We start from the raw sequence: 16009 nt of genomic DNA on the forward strand, positions 1-16009 counted from the left end.
GTTTCTTTACTAACACTTTAAGTAACACGATCAAATTACTTTAATTTCAAAGTAGTGGATGGATGATATTTTGAGATAGACACAACAACCATATGTGACATAATTTATCTCTGATGTCTATTAGTGCCATATGTAGCTAATAGTACTAGGATTTGTTGCCTACATTCCTGATGGAAGAAAATGCTAAATTTCTGTTGGAGGTAAATGAAAATACAGACATTCAAAATCACATACCTAATGAAGAAGACCTTGGCAGCCCGAACACTGTCTTGTTCACTTTTGGATCTCCACCAGCCGCAGTTATGGGCACCTGCTAATGTTTCTTGAATCATTGCTGTAATTAAAACTGATGGGATAACATTTAAAGAAACGGAAATTTAAAAACTCCTCCAAAGCACTCCCTCTGCCGCATAAAGCATACACAGCAGAGCTCTTCACTCTAGGGAAGCCTCTGTACCAGACAACCTTCCCCGCCAGCGCGGGCATTTTGAAAAAGCCTCCTGGCCTTGAGGGGCGGGCCCAGAGAGCGGCCTCCTCTGCGGTTATAGGCGGAAGCGCGGAGAGGACGGAACCCGCTCTCCGTGATTGACGGAAAATATTACCCTTCAGCCTGCCTCCCGCGTGCCCGGAAGTCCCGCCTTCTAAAAAGGAAGTAGCGGCAAGAGAGAACGCCTGGGGTGACCGCGGCTACAGCGGTGACCGAGCGAGAGGAAGGCGGCGGCGGCGGCGGTGGTGGCGAAAGTCGTTGCTGCTCTGGGTTCGAGTTGGCGATTGAAGGCCGTACCGGCCGCCCGGAGCAGCCCGGGGGAGGGCACAGGTGCAGAAGGGCGGGCTGACCGCGGCCGGTTTGGTCTGGGGACCGCGGGCTGGCGCCGGTGGACACGCGCTGGGACGGTGTGGGGAAGACACTTGGCAGCGCCTTGACCTTCGCTGTCCCTTCCTTTCTTCTGATTTCTCTTCATGCGCCGCACCCTTCCCGGACCCCCAGTCCCTCGCTAAGGCGCTGGGGACAGGGGTCAAGTCTGGGCTCAATGGGCCTCCCCTCATCCACCCGGGTCACGACTCCTAGGAAACCCCCACCTCCACCCCCGCCTCAGGACTATACCTGTTGGTAGTGTCGTGGTTTCTCAGCGACTGCCTTACCTCAGTCCCCAAAATCTCACTGCCTTAGAAACGTCCCCCCAGAGGTTGGTGTAGGTTTCGCAATATTTCCCTAAGGGAGCAATATATTAAAGTTGTCCTTCGAAGTTGGTATCCTGCCCGGTAGGTGCCCATGGGATGACAAAGAGGAGGAACAAGGTGTGGCCAGATTAGGAATAACGAAATAATAAAATAATAGTTTTGAGTCCAGAGACATTAATCTGTCTCTTTGTTTTGGCAGGTGGAAATATAGAATTGCTTGGTGTCAGCACTGTTTCCAGCCATGGGTTTGTCTCCATCTACTCCTGCTGTTGCAGTTCAGGCCTCAAATGCTTCAGCATCCCCACCTTCAGGATGCCCAATGCATGAAGGGAAAATGAAAGGTAATCGACCCTTTGTCTATAAAAATAAAAGATAATTCACTGCCAGGCGCCGTGGGTCAGGCCTGTGACAGCACTTTGGGAGGCCAAGGTGGTGGATTGCTTGAGCTCAGGGGTTCAACACCAGCGTAGGTAACATGGCAAAAACCTGCCTCTACAAAAAAAACAAACAAACATTACACAGATGTGGTGGTGGGCACCCATAGTACCAGCGACTCGGGAGGTTAAGGTGGGCAGGATCGCCTGGGAGGCGGTGGTTGCAGTGAGTCGAGATTGTACCACTGCACTCCAGGCAGGGTGACAGTGAGACTGTGTCTTAAAAAGTTCTTGAAAGGCTCTAAAGGAAGAGGCAGTGTATTATGCTGCTGAGGCTGGTTGGCATGGGAGTCAGGCACCCTAGGTCTGGTCCTTATTTTGCCTTTTATTGAGATTTGTGACTCTAAACAAGTTAGCTCTGTAAGTCTCAGTCCGTCATCTGTAAAATGAGGATATAATAATATTTCACAGGCTTGTCACGAACAGATTGAGACAGTACATGAGAACATAGTGAGTACTCTAAACCAGCCCCAACTTCCCAAAGTTTACTTGTGCCTACATCAGTGGGTCTTAACTGGAGGGGGACAATCCCCACTTCCCACAGGGAACATTTGCCAATATCTGGAGGCATTTTTGGTTGTCACAACTGAGAGGAAAGTGAATAGAGGCGAGGAGTGCTCCTAAACATCCTACAATGTACAGAACAGACCCCCAACAAAGAATCAGCCCCAAATGTCAAGAGGGCCAAGGTTGAGAAACCTTTGTCTAGATCTGGCTGTCTTAATAAATAACCGTTGCTCCCATAGCCATTTCAGTATTCTTCTATGTAAAAGTAAGCCGTCACCTAATGGGCTTGCTGTCCATTCTTTAAATAAGAAAATGAAAATGGAAAAGCCGTCTTTCATTTTTAATTGATGCATGTCTACTTTAGATTGTTCATATTTAAATATGGCTTGAATCAGTAAGTTGTGAGGGGCAGAAGCAGCATAGTGTGCTTACTGAGTACTAATGCATGTGCTGTTGTTATTCATTTCTTCAGTCAGCCAGCCTATTCTGAGAGGTCACTGCCCATTCTGTACCAAGCACTGCTGGGCTTGTTTGTTTCTGCATGAGAGAATAGCATTGTACGAAATGCAGCTTTGCCTGGTGGAGCTTACATTCTCATTGTCATAGCTGTGTGGTTGATTTTCTCCCTTTTTTATAGTCAGGAAACTAAGGGTTGGAGTAACTGATGCTCCAAGTCACATAGGTTGTAAGTGGCAAAGCCAGCAAAAGTTCTGTGACCTTGGACAAGGACAGACGGTGTTCTTCTGGGGTTTCTTTGTATAGGAAGAATTGAAACAGATCAGCTGAAGCAGGTATGCTCTTGTTCTGAGTGTCCTCAGGGAGATCCTAAAGCCCTTTCTCTGGTTTTATGTCATTTGCTGTGTATCTTGGAGAGCTGTCAGACTTACTACATTAGTAAAGAATGTGGATATCTATAGGAGATCAAAGAGGCTACTGGTTATACAATTTGAAAAATGGAACCTTATTTTCTTTCTAACACCCAACTGGGATCCATGACTTGGAAAGGATTGGTGCTTTCAGTGGTAGAGAGGGAAGGCATAGCAAGTCTTCCTTCACCGCTAAAGTGGGCAGCAGCACAGGTTACCAGGAAATGAGGGCTTGGGAGGAGAAGTGCAGGGAAGGTAGTGAAAGGAAACTCATCTTTTCCGTGTGGATTGCTGTAGTTACTGCTGTTGCCTGAGGCCAAGATTCTATTACATGAGCAGCTGTCTTCTGGGTCGCAGCTCTCCAAGTGCCGGCTTATTCTCTGAACCAGCTTCTCAGTCCTCCACTAATTGGGATCAGCATCCTGGGTCTTTGGGCATAGTGCTTGCTATTGCTCATCTCATTAGGCTCAGACCTTCCCTTGTAATGAGCATCTTGATCCCATATGGGTCATGGAATGTTTTCTTTAATGTCTGCCTTTTCCTGTTAAACTCTGGCTGTTGACTGATGGGAATATTACCTAGGCCACGTGGTTTTCCTGTGCCTTGTTTCAGTCTTGGGACAAGGCAGAGTGGCATTCATATTTTTTTTTCCAATAGCCTTTGTGTTGTCTCCTCTGTTCTTCTCCCGTTCCTTGTACCTGAGATAATGCATCAGTAATGAAAGCCTGGATCGCAGTTATGTCCTGGCTGGGCTTCTCTGGAACTAGTGAATGGAAAGTCAAGGAGACCCTGTGAATGTGGCTGGTCCCCACTTAGGTTCTACTAACAGCTCCCAGCTGCTCATCCAGCCAGGTTACTAAAGCCATGGCATGGATAACACATGCTCTTCCAACTGCCAAGGTTTTTTGGCTGATTTTTCTGGGGATGTGACATTATATAATGGGTACTCATTTTTCTTTCAAAGGAAAAGGACATTTGTAGAATCGTCTCATCATTAGGATTTTGGAATGTTAGCTAGCTCAGTTCTTGGTAGATTTAAACAGAAGAAACCTGACTTTTCCTACAGTGGTAAACAATTGTTCAGAAATTCAGCTCTTTAGGGCTCCTGTTGAGAGAGCTAGATGTCCTGCCTTCATGGTGACACCATTTTTATACTTGATTATTTCAGGCTGTCCAGTGAGTGCAGAGCCATCTGACCCAACCTGTGAGAAGAAAACATACTCTGTGCCGGCCCACCAGGAACGCGCCTACGAGTATGTGGAATGTCCCGTTAGGGGCACCACAGCTGAGAATAAGGAGAACCTAGATCCTTCAAATCTGGTAATCCACACTCATCTTTTCTTTCTGGAGCTTTTTATGCAGAGATGCTTGTACAGTCTCCAAAGACAAGTCATTTTTGAAAAGCTTGTCATAAAAAAGTTTTTAGAAATGCCTGAAGATCCTGGCATTAGTTTTTACTTCTTATTCCTTGTTGACATTTCTTCTAAATTTTTTCAAAGGAGATGCCAAAAATTTAACCATAGTGTTTACCACATTTGAGAACTTAATCAATGAAGAAACACAACTTCAGTAATCTGACTCTTCAAAAACAGTCAAATTATCTGAGAAGTCTGAATTTTTTATGTCACTGATTTAATAAGTAATCTGTGCTTTTTGTGTGACATATTGCTTTCCAGGAAGTAGTTAATTGTATTGCCTTTGACTTTATATCCTATAAAAGCAAATCTGCTTATTTTATTTAGATGCCACCACCCAATCAAACACCAGCTCCAGATCAGCCATTTGCACTGTCTACTGTCAGAGAAGAGTCTTCCATTCCCAGAGCGGATTCAGAGAAAAAGTGGGTTTACCCTTCTGAGCAGATGTTCTGGAATGCAATGTTAAGGAAAGGGTGAGTGAGCATATTATTTAAAGTAAAAATTTGCTTGTCAAATGTATCCAAGAGTTATATGCTAAAGAGATTTTTTACCTTCAGAACAATATAACAAATTTTTATGTATTCAGTTTATAATCACCTGATTTTTCAGACCTGTCAGAATGTAAGTACAAGGCCAGTGTGTTAAATCAGGGTTTTCCAGAGAAACAGAACCAATAAGATGTGTGTGGGGACGCAGGAGGCAAGGAGGGCAGGAAGATATTTATTGTAGGAAATTGACTCACACAACTATGTAAAGCTGAGAAGTCCCAAGATCTGCATTCAGCAAGCTGGAAGCCCAGGAGAGCCAAGTCTGAAAGCCAGTGGGCTTAAGATGCAAAAAGAACTGATGATGTTTCAGTTCAAGTCCAAAGGCAGGAAAAGCCCAATGTCCCATCTCAAGCAGTCATGCAGGAGTCTTTCCCTCTGACTCATGGAAAGGTCAGCCTTTTTGTCATTCAGGTCTGCAACTGATTGGATGTGACCCACCCACATGGAGCAGAGAGGGAAATCCACTTTACTTAGCCTACTGATAAGAATGTTACTCAGGTTCAAAAACACCCTCACAGACACACCCAGCATAAAATTTGACCAAATGTCTGGGCATCCTGTGGCATAGTCAAGTTGACACATAAAATGAACTATCACAGCCAGTAATAGGTTTTTTAAGGAACTGGAAACACTGTTAGATAAAATGTTTAGAAAAAGCTAGGTAATCATTGATCAGTGGCACTATCTGAACAAATGTCACCTCATGATTTTGTAACTGGCTTACTGTGACTCAGTAAAAAGAGACTAAGGTGAACCTTCTATATTTGTTTTAAATGCTTCTATCGTAGCTTTGGATTTATAGTGCTGTTCCATGATCATGGGTACATCTTGAAAATGAGCCTTAAGTCTGTTAAATTCAGAGAAAATGACCATTCTTAGTTCTTTCTCAAAGGGGAATGTTGAATAAATCACCTTATGAAAATATGTGGATTAACTTTATGGTACTATCAGGAACATTTGTCAGATTTTACCAGATGTTCTTTCCTAGGTGGAAGTGGAAAGATGAGGATATCAGTCAGAAGGATATGTATAATATCATTAGAATTCACAATCAGAATAACGAGCAGGCTTGGAAGGAGATTTTGAAGTGGGAAGCCCTTCATGCTGCGTAAGTATGTTTGAGATCTTAAAAAAAATGGAGCATCTTCCTTATTTCCTATCAGCTTTCTAGAGTTTTAACATTTTATTCAAATAATTTGTTGTTCTAATAAAACATGTTATATAGCAGGCATGGCTCAGTGACAATTGTTGCATGACAGGCTACCCTTCTTAGTCATGTGAAAAATAGCAACCATTTTATTAGGCTTGTGGATTCAGTGGGTCCGGAGTACAGCAAGGACAGGGCAAGGGTGGCTTGTCTCTGTTCCTTGATGTCTGGATCCTCAGCTGTGAAGACTCAGTGGTCAGGATGGCTTCTGAGCCATGGGCTAGAGTCTTCTGAAGGCCTGTTTACTCCTCTCACGAGTGGTACTGGCTTTTGGCCAGAACACCTGCCCATGGCCTCTGAATGTGGCTGCTTCAGCTTTCTCATATCATGGTGGCTAGGTTCCAATAGCTAGAGTTCCAAAAAGCATCTCCTTTTCTGACCCAGCCTGGGAAGTCTCAAAGTGTCAGGAGCCTGTCCATATTCAAGGGGATGGGACAGAGACCCCACCTCTCAGCAGAAGGAGCATCACAGCCCTTCGAAAGCAGAGTGTCTGAGAAGGGAGATGCTAAAATGCCATCTGCCCCATGGGAGGTAGGAAAGACATTTTTGTTCCCTCAGTAGCATTTATTGACTCCTCATTAGGACTAAACACAGAGAGATGTCCTAACTCAGAGCCCTTTTTCTTAGGGACAATAGGTAAATGCAGTTGTGTGTGTTAAAGGAGACAGGACTTCATTCTGTTGAGAGTAGTGGTTCTCACAATAGAGCGTGCATCAGCATCACAGGGAAGGTTTGTTAAAACCCAGCATGCTGGGCCCCACCCCCAGGGTGTCTGACTTAGTCTATTTCGGGTGGGGCCTAGACTGGGTGTATCTAGAGCACTGCATCTAGTGCTGGTTAGAGCCAGATTATATCATAAACAGTGGTTTACTAAAGTCCACTTAATTTTTTAAGAAGTTTTGTTTGTTTTTAATGTTTGCATTCTGAAGCTCATTAGTTGCACACCCTGGCTGTCACTGTCTGGGCCTCAGACCTGGGGTGGGTACATGTGAGAGGGGAACAACTGCAACCACATTCTCCTCAGTAACCACTGGCCTGAGAGGAGCCACAAGTGTTTGCAGTGACCTACGTTGAAAATGTGTTATAATTAAGACCACCTGCTAATTACTTGTGTGATTATGGAGCAAAGAGAAAAGGGAATTTCATTTTGTCAGTTTCAATTCCTTTTCCAGTTGTTTTCCATCAAAATTAAGTAGACCTTTAAAAGACTCATGCTATGGTCTCCAGGAGAAAGTTTTACCTAGATTGAGTTTACCTTTTTGCCTGTGACCCTCTTGAGAAGAGATGTTAAGGAGCAGTTCCTAAAAGAAGAAAAGTAACTCATAAGTCCTCAAATAGGAGTCCTTTATACTTTGGAATTTTTTCTCCCTCCCACTTAATTAGACACATGAATACCAAAGCCTGTCTTATGCATGGGAGCAGCTAACAAGATAGGTGGCCTTCTGTCTTAGCCACCACCCCCTCTGTCTGGGAAACAGCTGTCTGTCTAGCCTATAGGTGAGCTGTGAACTCCACAAGGACAGGGCATAGAGGGTCTTGTTGGCACTGCTACACCCCGGTGCCCATAGAGGGCTGGCACCTAGAGAGTCCTCAGCAGGGGTCTGCGGGCAGAGGGAGTGCATTTGCCAGCTATGACTCCACCCCTCAGCTTATGTGTAGTTATTAAGGAACTGGTCCAACATTAATTACAATCCATTTATAGGGATTAATCCATCATTTTCCTTTCTTCATAAAAGCTGTTCATTGGTTTGAAATGAAAGAAGAATATAGGATTTTCTTGTTTGTCTGAAAACCCCAGATGCTCTGTGCCAAAGAGAAAGAAGCATGATGCACAATACTTGAGGCTGGTTTGTTTTTAATGTGCCTGTCCTCCTATACCAAATGGAAAGGCCCTGTTTCCTGACTCCTGCAAAGTGCAGTATAGATATATCCAGAAGGAAGAGGAGGCAGTGGAACACACCCGGTGCAGAAGGAAAGAGTAACATTTTTAACAAATAGGCACTTGTTGTTTGAATTATTTTAGAACTTACCTTTCTCTGTAAATGTGATATTATGTGAAATACATACAGAAAAAAATGTGTATTACTAAAAAATCAGAACATCATTTTTGTCAAAGAAAATAAAATATTTTAACAGACTTTTCTTATTTGGGGAATTCTAGAGAGTGTCCTAGTGGTCCATCATTGATCCGGTTTGGAGGGAAAGCAAAAGAATATTCACCAAGGGCACGAATTCGTTCCTGGATGGGGTGAGTGTCAGCGCAGAAGTGTTGTTTCACCATCCTCAGGTCAGGGTCAACTTTCTCTTCACACAAAAACCATCTGAGAATTGCAGTGCCATCTTGCAAAACTTAATCCATATTCAGCTGTAGATTTATTTCTTTCCCTGAAGTTTGCCCATTAATGGGCAGATGTATTAGGTTGTAGTAGATTGCTTCCTGTTTATCATAGGGTTGAATGGAGTTATCATCCCTGTTCTTGGATCTGCCCTCTTACTGTTCCCATGATCTGTCTTTTTGGGTTTATGCACTTAGCGATCCTCCCTTTCTTTTCCAGCATAGTTCAGATTCTTTGCTCACACCTGCATTACTGCAGTATGTCAGCTGACCTAGATCTGGCCTAGATCACTTCCTATTGACCTTACTCCTTTATAGACAGATGAGCTGTCATCTGATCTGGACTCATCACAGTTCTTCAGTGCCATCTTCCCTTAGTGCTGCTCACTGTGTGATTCTTCAAGTCTGACTGACTTCCCCAGTTAGGTGTTTGGGAGCAGGTGGTTGCATGTGCTTCTTGAGCTTTCTCACGGCTTATACTGGGACTGAATTTAGAGCAAGCATTTTAACACTCAGTGGCATGTTTTTATTCCAGGTATGAATTGCCTTTTGATAGGCACGATTGGATCATAAACCGTTGCGGGACGGAAGTTAGATATGTGATTGATTATTACGATGGTGGTGAAGTCAACAAGGACTACCAGTTCACCATCCTGGACGTCCGTCCTGCCTTGGATTCGCTTTCAGCAGTATGGGACAGAATGAAAGTCGCTTGGTGGCGTTGGACCTCGTAAAGCACTGTTTGAGATGGGAAAATATAAACTATTTTTCTGAGAGATACATTAAACTATTTTCCCCAAATTGAATTGCACTTATGATATAATGGTAACTTCAAGTGGGTAATCACACTTTATCCTTCATTTAGCGAAGGATACTATGCACTACTCACTTTTGAATTGCACTGTACCTTGCAGTTTATAGCAGATCATTTTGTTTTCTTCCTACTTAGCTTAAGTGGGAAGCAGTACCTCAGTTTTTCCTTACCTGCAGCATTGCCTGTGTATTTCATCTAGAAAAGCCGGAACAACCTCTGTAAAAGAGCATTTAAAAAGTGATGAAAACTGCTTTTTTTTTTTTTTTTTTTTTTTTTTTTTTTTTTTTTTTTTTTTTTTACTGTTTTCTCAGGAATACTCAAGATGTAAAACCTGAGAGTCCGCAGTGATGCTCAGGAGCTTTCATCTGGCCAAATATTTTAACCAAAACTGTTTATTATAAATGAAAGGTAGTTATGCCTTTTTTTAAAAAAGTTACTATTATTTCTAAAGTTCCTGTGATATTATTGTGACCTTTAACAAAATGCAAAGTTATATACTGGAAAGGTACTCAGCAAAATTCTCTCCAAATTCTGATTTATATGAATGTCTTGGACTAGACCTTGTTATAGAGTACTTTCAACTACACTATGCTCTGGAACATACCTTTTAAAAAAATGTTCCCTTTAATTCCTGTTATTCTGATATGTAACTGTGCTTCCAACAAACAGATCACCTCATTGTCTTTGGCACTTGACAAGTTATCCCAACTTCGAATCTCTTTCCTTCCTCTGCTGGCAGCCTCCACCCTCCCCCCAACCCCCAGAAGTTGGCCTAACCCAAACCTTGAAAGCGCGGGGTAAGTCCCAGTATCAGTGATGGTCCCCGGTAAAACATGATTTTATATTTGGCTGAGTGTTAAAATTCCTAAGATGAGTGTTTTTCTGAGATGAAGAATGTTTGCATCAACTCAATTGGTCTAGAGTTTTTTGGTTTGTTTTAAGGAAGCTCTAAGTTTGCCATTGACATTTTTTGTACCAGCAATCCATAAACTGGTTGTTCTAATTATAGCAGCATGTTACAAATGACTGCTGTTTTCTTTTAAACTGTCTATACTATTAAATTCTTTAATTTATTCTGAATGCTGTTAGTGTTAAATTAGTGGATGAAATTGGCAGCCTGTGATTAATTTGGTATGGATTTGTCAGTTTTGTGTGGAGTTTAAGAAATACAATAGCCTTAAACTCTACATTTCAAAATACTTGTATATTTAAAAATAAAGCTGATAGTTCACAGGTTTTGAAAATTTTTCAGAGTAATTTTACACTTAACGATGTTTCTTCAGACATGTTATCTTTATAAAAGCAATGCTATAGTCTCCCTACTCAAAGCAGCCACTTTCTCATCTACTAATCACATGTTTTTAAACTGTAGAGGAAAATAATGAGTTGGCATTTTGGGGAGTGGTCTTAAGTGCTACTGAGTGAGTGTGGGATAAGACATTCTTATGAAAAATAAAGCACTGTAACTGGAAACAAAAAATTAGGCCAAAGGCAGGATTCACCTCTTATAGAGCTATGGTATTATTTAAGATAAGCAAACTTGATGACAAGATCCAACAGTTATACATCTTTTTACCACTTACAGAAAAAAACCATGGCTTCCTGGATTGTCAGAGCTGCTTTGTCTAGATTATGCTTGATTGGGTCCAGAGGTCAATACTGATAGGCGTTTTCAGGTACAGCTCGAAACTCATTTAGGATATTCTGTTTTTTCTTTTTTGAGACAGGGTCTCGCTCTATAGCCCAGGCTGGAGTGCAATGGTGTGATGTCGGCTCACTGCAGCCGCCACCTCCCAGGTCCCGGTGCAAGCAATTCTCCTGCCTCAGCCTCCTGAGTAGCTGGGATTACAGGCACGTGACACTATGCCCAGCTAATTGTATTTTTAGTAGAGATGGGGTTTCACCACGATGGCCAGGCTGGTGTTGAACCACTGACCTCGTGATCTGCCCACCTCGGCCTCCCAAAGTGCTAGAATTTTAAGTGTTAGCCACCGTGCCTGGCCTCCTCTGGGGTTTTAAACTAAGTCTTGTGTCTATGGAAATAGCACTATTCAGAATCAGACAAATTACTAAACATTGGGCTAAGTATTGGCAGACAAGGTGGAGCTACAAATGGATTGCATATTAACATTTAGTATTCCTATGAGTTCACTGGCTAACAAAATGTAGTTATGTCCACTTTGTGCATCATACTAGGAATACAAAATTGCAAAAGGTATGACCCTGATACGGTTTGACTGTGTCTGCACCCAAATCTCACCTTGAATTGTAACAAGCCCCATGTGTCAAGGGCAGGTGGAGATAATTGAATCATGGGGGCGGTTTCCCCTATACTGTTCTCGTGGCAGTGAATAAGTCTCGGGAGATCTGATGGTTCTTTAAATGGGAGTTCCCCTGCACAAGTTCTTTCGCCTGCTGTCTCATAAGACGTCTCTTTGCTCTTCCTTCACCTGCCGCCATGATTGTGAAGCTTCCCCTGCCATGAGGAACTGTGAGTCCATTAAGGCCCTTTCCTTTATAAATTATCCAGTCTTGGGCATGTTTTTATTAGCAGTATGAGAACAGACTAATAACCCTACTTGCAGGGAACTCAGTTTTGTGGACAGTATAAATGAAATGGTGGTAAATGCTAGAACTCCAATTTAAGGAATACATTGTGGTAGTAAACAGCGTGCGAGTTCACATAAGTATTTTTGAATATATGGAGATGGTTATCAGTTTCTTTACTGAGTTATCATGTTTTCTCTCTCCCAGAGATTGTGTCCTAGGGAAAGTGAAGTGATACACATTTCTTGTCTCACCTTTGCAGTGCCTGTCAGACTTGTATGATCTTGTATGTATCTCCCCTTTAATGAGAGTAATAGAACCAACTGAGCTTTGAGATGATGCCTAAAAACACTGAGAACAGAGCCTGAGGGTGGAAATATTTGGCAAATATTAGCTGTCACCTCATGACTGACAGTGGCAAGGACAGAAATCAAAGTGCTGAGATAGAATCTATGTCTCTCATCCTCTGGCCTTATTCCCCCTACTCCCACCCCCACCAAGAAGAATTGGGTTAGAGGGGTAACAGCAGGCTCTAATCCCCATTTTGATCAATTCTAAGAATTACCAGGTGTTTGGGTGCTTGCTCTAAACAAGCTCATGTTGTTTAAAATCATCAAATGGAAAAAGAACAGGCTGTAGCCTTTGAGCTTTCAAAACATATCAGGGTAACAATTAGGTACTTGATATGCAAGTCCCACTTGACAAAAATATTCTATTTACCTTCTTTTTTTTTTTTTTTTTTTTTTTTTAAAGACAGCGTCTCACTTTGTAGCCCAGGCTGAAGTATACTGTCATGATCTTGACTTACTGCAACCTCCGCCCCCTGGGTTCAAGAGATTCTCGTGCCTCAGCCTCTGGAGAAGCTGGGATTACAGGTGCCTGCCACCACACCTGGCTAATTTTTTTTTTTTTTTTTTTTTGTATTTTTAGTAGAGACGAGGTTTCACCATGTTGGTCAGGCTGGTCTCAAACTCCTGACCTCAAGTGATCCACCCATCTCGGCCTCCCAAAATGCTGGGATTCTTGTGCTTAATCTAAAATATAGCTCATTGTGTCCTATGGATCACAAAGTTATATCCTTCCATGAAAATATATTACATATCTAGATTCAAAACATATTACAAGGTTATGTTTACTACAAATAAAAAGGTACTTAAAATTATTTCAAAAGCCATGTATATTCCTTGTAACTTAAGGTAACATTTTAAAAATTATATAATTGGGGGGTATACAGTATATTAAAATGAAGCATATGAATTATGCCTTCACTCATGACAAATGTCACATGTTTTCATTTATAAGTGGGAGCTAAATGATGAGAACAGAGGGGAACAACACACACTGGGGCCTATTGGAGGGTGGAGGATGGGAGGAGGGAGAGGCTTAGAAAAATGGGAACTAGGCTTTGCACCTGGGTGACAAAATTATCCTTCCAACAAGCCCCCATGATGCAAGTTTACCTATGTAACAAGCATACAGAAATACCCCTGGACTTAAAAAAAAAGAAAAAATTTACTGTTGCAGTAGAGATTGTCACTGTACCTTCAGTAAAATTTCAAGCCATTGGTATAAGTGGTAAAGCATCTATTTTCGTGCTTGTGCACGCTCCAGTTTGGAAGAAAAAACTGAAAGCACTTTCTGCAAATGATTCAGCCTGGGGTTTATACATCACATGGCAAGGACTCGAATGTTTTTGTGGAGTCATACCAGATGCTGGAGCAAACATTGTAGCTCCTAAGACTGGTTTAGGGAATGAGGCATGTACTTGTGGTTGTATCTTGCATTTATTATTAGCTTTTAATTAACGCTTTTACACACCCAAGGTCTTACGTGATAGGGGCCACAGAAATAATCCATCTTGAATGGTGTAACAGAAACTGTGAGACAAGAGAAGGCTTCAGGCTCATAGTCGAGTGAAATCCTAAAGAACAATGAAAAGTTGCTGTTTTGGAGCTCTATGCAGAGTCATCATTTAAACACTTTGATATTCCTTCTGCATTTGGGATAACAATGTGACTAATTCCCGTGGCCCTTCAATGGTTTGCTATAGAATATTATCAGGATACTTTTGGCTTCCAGTAACTTCCAAATCCCTGCTTGAACTCACAGTCAGAAGTACAGAGGTCGGGTGTGTACTTGGTCAATCGTGCTTCTCTGGACTCCCTTTCCTTCCATGTTCAATTTTAGCTTCATCTGTATAGGGCTGGTTCCTTTTATCAGCATCAATCGTTCTCAGTTGCTTTGAGATCCTTGTTTATGGTCAGTAGATAGGAGGTGGGGTGGGAGCGGGCCATCTACCACAACCATGAGGCATAAGGTTTCTCTTCAATTTAATTGGGCCAATTCAGCACTGGGCCTGTGTCCTACCACCCCTCCCATTTTATGTTCCTGGGGGTGCTTCATGCTTAGATTAGCTCAGACAAATCATCAGGAGGAAATGTAGTGACCACAAGAGGATTCCTTCACTGCTGATTTTAAATCCCATTCTTAGTCATCATTTCATTAAGGTCTTTTTCCTTCATTTGAGCCTTTTTAAAATGTTTTTAAATTTAAAAAAAAAAAAATTTAATTGTTTTTCCTGAGACAGGGCCTCACTATAGCACCCAGCCTGGAGTGCAGTCCTGCGATCTTGACTCACTGCAGCCTCTACCTCCCAGGTTCAAGTATCCTCCCATCTCAGCCTCCTTAGTAGCTGGGACCATAGGCATCTGCCACCACACCCAGCTAATTTTTGTATTTTTTGTAGGAGCAGCGTTTCACCATGTTGCCCTGGTTGGTCTTGAACTCCTGAACTCAAGCGATCTGCCTGCCTCAGCTTCCCAAAGTGCCGAGATTGCAGGCGTAGGCCACCAAGCTCGGCCTGAGCCCTTTTCTTAGGGCCAGGGTTTTAAATCTGGAAGTGGTAGCTAATGTAACGGCATGAGACAAGATTGGAGAACTTTGTTTCTGTGCTGATTCACTGTGTTAAGCTGGCAGATTTGAGACAAGTCATAGGTCCGTAAGTCTTTAATGAAATGATCTTAAAGGCTCCTTTCATACAAAATGTTTATGTGTTTCATGTGGCTTCACATTAGGATGGACTGAAATGTGTCATGTTTCAGGCTGAGAATCTTTAAGGGAAAATAATGTGGTTTGAAACCCTATTTCAAACTAGTTTTTACATAAAGTACATCAATAGACAGACTCTTAAAATACCTACACTTAAGCGAGTTCCAAGTTAAGCAGTGCCTTCCTTTCCCTCTATAAGATGTGCTGGCTTGGAAACAATTCAAACATTCACCAGTTAGTAAATGGATAAACACATGTTGTCATATCCATGCAATGGAATGTTATTCAGCCATGAAAAGAAATGAAGTACTAATACATGCTACAATATGGATGAAACCTAAAAACACTGTGCTCCAAGAGGCCAGACACAAAGGGCCACCTTTAGTATGATTCCATTTCTATGAAACACTCAGAATAGGCAAATTTATAGGGGCAGAAAGCAGATTTGTGGTTGCCAGGGCTGACAGAGGAGGGATGGGGAGTGACTGCCAATGGCTGTGGGAGTTTCTTTTGGGGGTGATAAAAATGCTCTAAAATTGATGGTTGCACAACTCTGACTATGCTAGAAACCATTCAACTGTATACTTTAAAGGAGTGAATTGTGTTTGTAATTATAGCTCAATAAAGCTGTTTTTAAAAATGAAAAAGAAATAGAAACGTGCTGGTTGATCCCTACAGCTAGCAGGTCCCCACTCTGCTCCTCCTAGTTGAGCAGTCAGCTTAGCATGAGCCAGTCACATAATTATTCTAATTAACCGAAACAACAGACAATGCAATGTAAATACCTAAGCCAAGTATATAAAGTCTAATGAATGATGAGGAAGGGTTTAAAGGAGAATCACAAAAAATGTTGCCATGAAACTGGAAGGGGTTTGGAAAATATAAAAATCTAGGCTAATTCTTCATTCACTGCTTTGCAGTCATTTCTTAAATTTGCCCTTTAAAAAATACTGGAACTGGAAGAATAGATGATACACTGTGGATGAAGTGGAACTGCTGACCCACTGCACCCAGAGATGCAAAAGGCCTTGGCTCCGTGTTGAAAGATTAGCAAAAGATGCACATTTATGCTTTCAGGTAAAATGTAACGTGGTCATTTTATG

General features: G+C 42.1%; 1 protein-coding gene across 3 annotated transcripts; it reads left to right on the top strand.

The window, feature by feature from the left end:
* The first annotated feature begins 642 nt into the window (after positions 1-642).
* LOC116556643 (cytochrome c-type heme lyase) lies at positions 643-10547 on the top strand. 3 transcript variants are annotated; one of them, XM_032285895.1, is made up of 7 exons: positions 643-714; positions 1382-1523; positions 4158-4309; positions 4732-4880; positions 5944-6063; positions 8324-8410; positions 9033-10547. In XM_032285895.1, exons 2-7 carry the CDS (start codon positions 1424-1426, stop codon positions 9229-9231), a joined length of 807 nt encoding a protein of 268 aa, XP_032141786.1. In that variant the 5' UTR covers positions 643-714; positions 1382-1423; the 3' UTR covers positions 9232-10547. The 3 variants fall into 3 exon arrangements, with proteins under 3 accessions (XP_032141786.1, XP_032141784.1, XP_032141785.1); XM_032285893.1 differs by having other exon boundaries at positions 649-817; XM_032285894.1 differs by having other exon boundaries at positions 649-780.
* Positions 10548-16009: the final 5462 nt, after the last annotated feature.

This window comes from Sapajus apella, unplaced genomic scaffold (assembly GCF_009761245.1).
Source record: "Sapajus apella isolate SASKATOON/1434 unplaced genomic scaffold, GSC_monkey_1.0 scaffold17, whole genome shotgun sequence".
Lineage (NCBI taxonomy): Eukaryota > Metazoa > Chordata > Mammalia > Primates > Cebidae > Sapajus > Sapajus apella.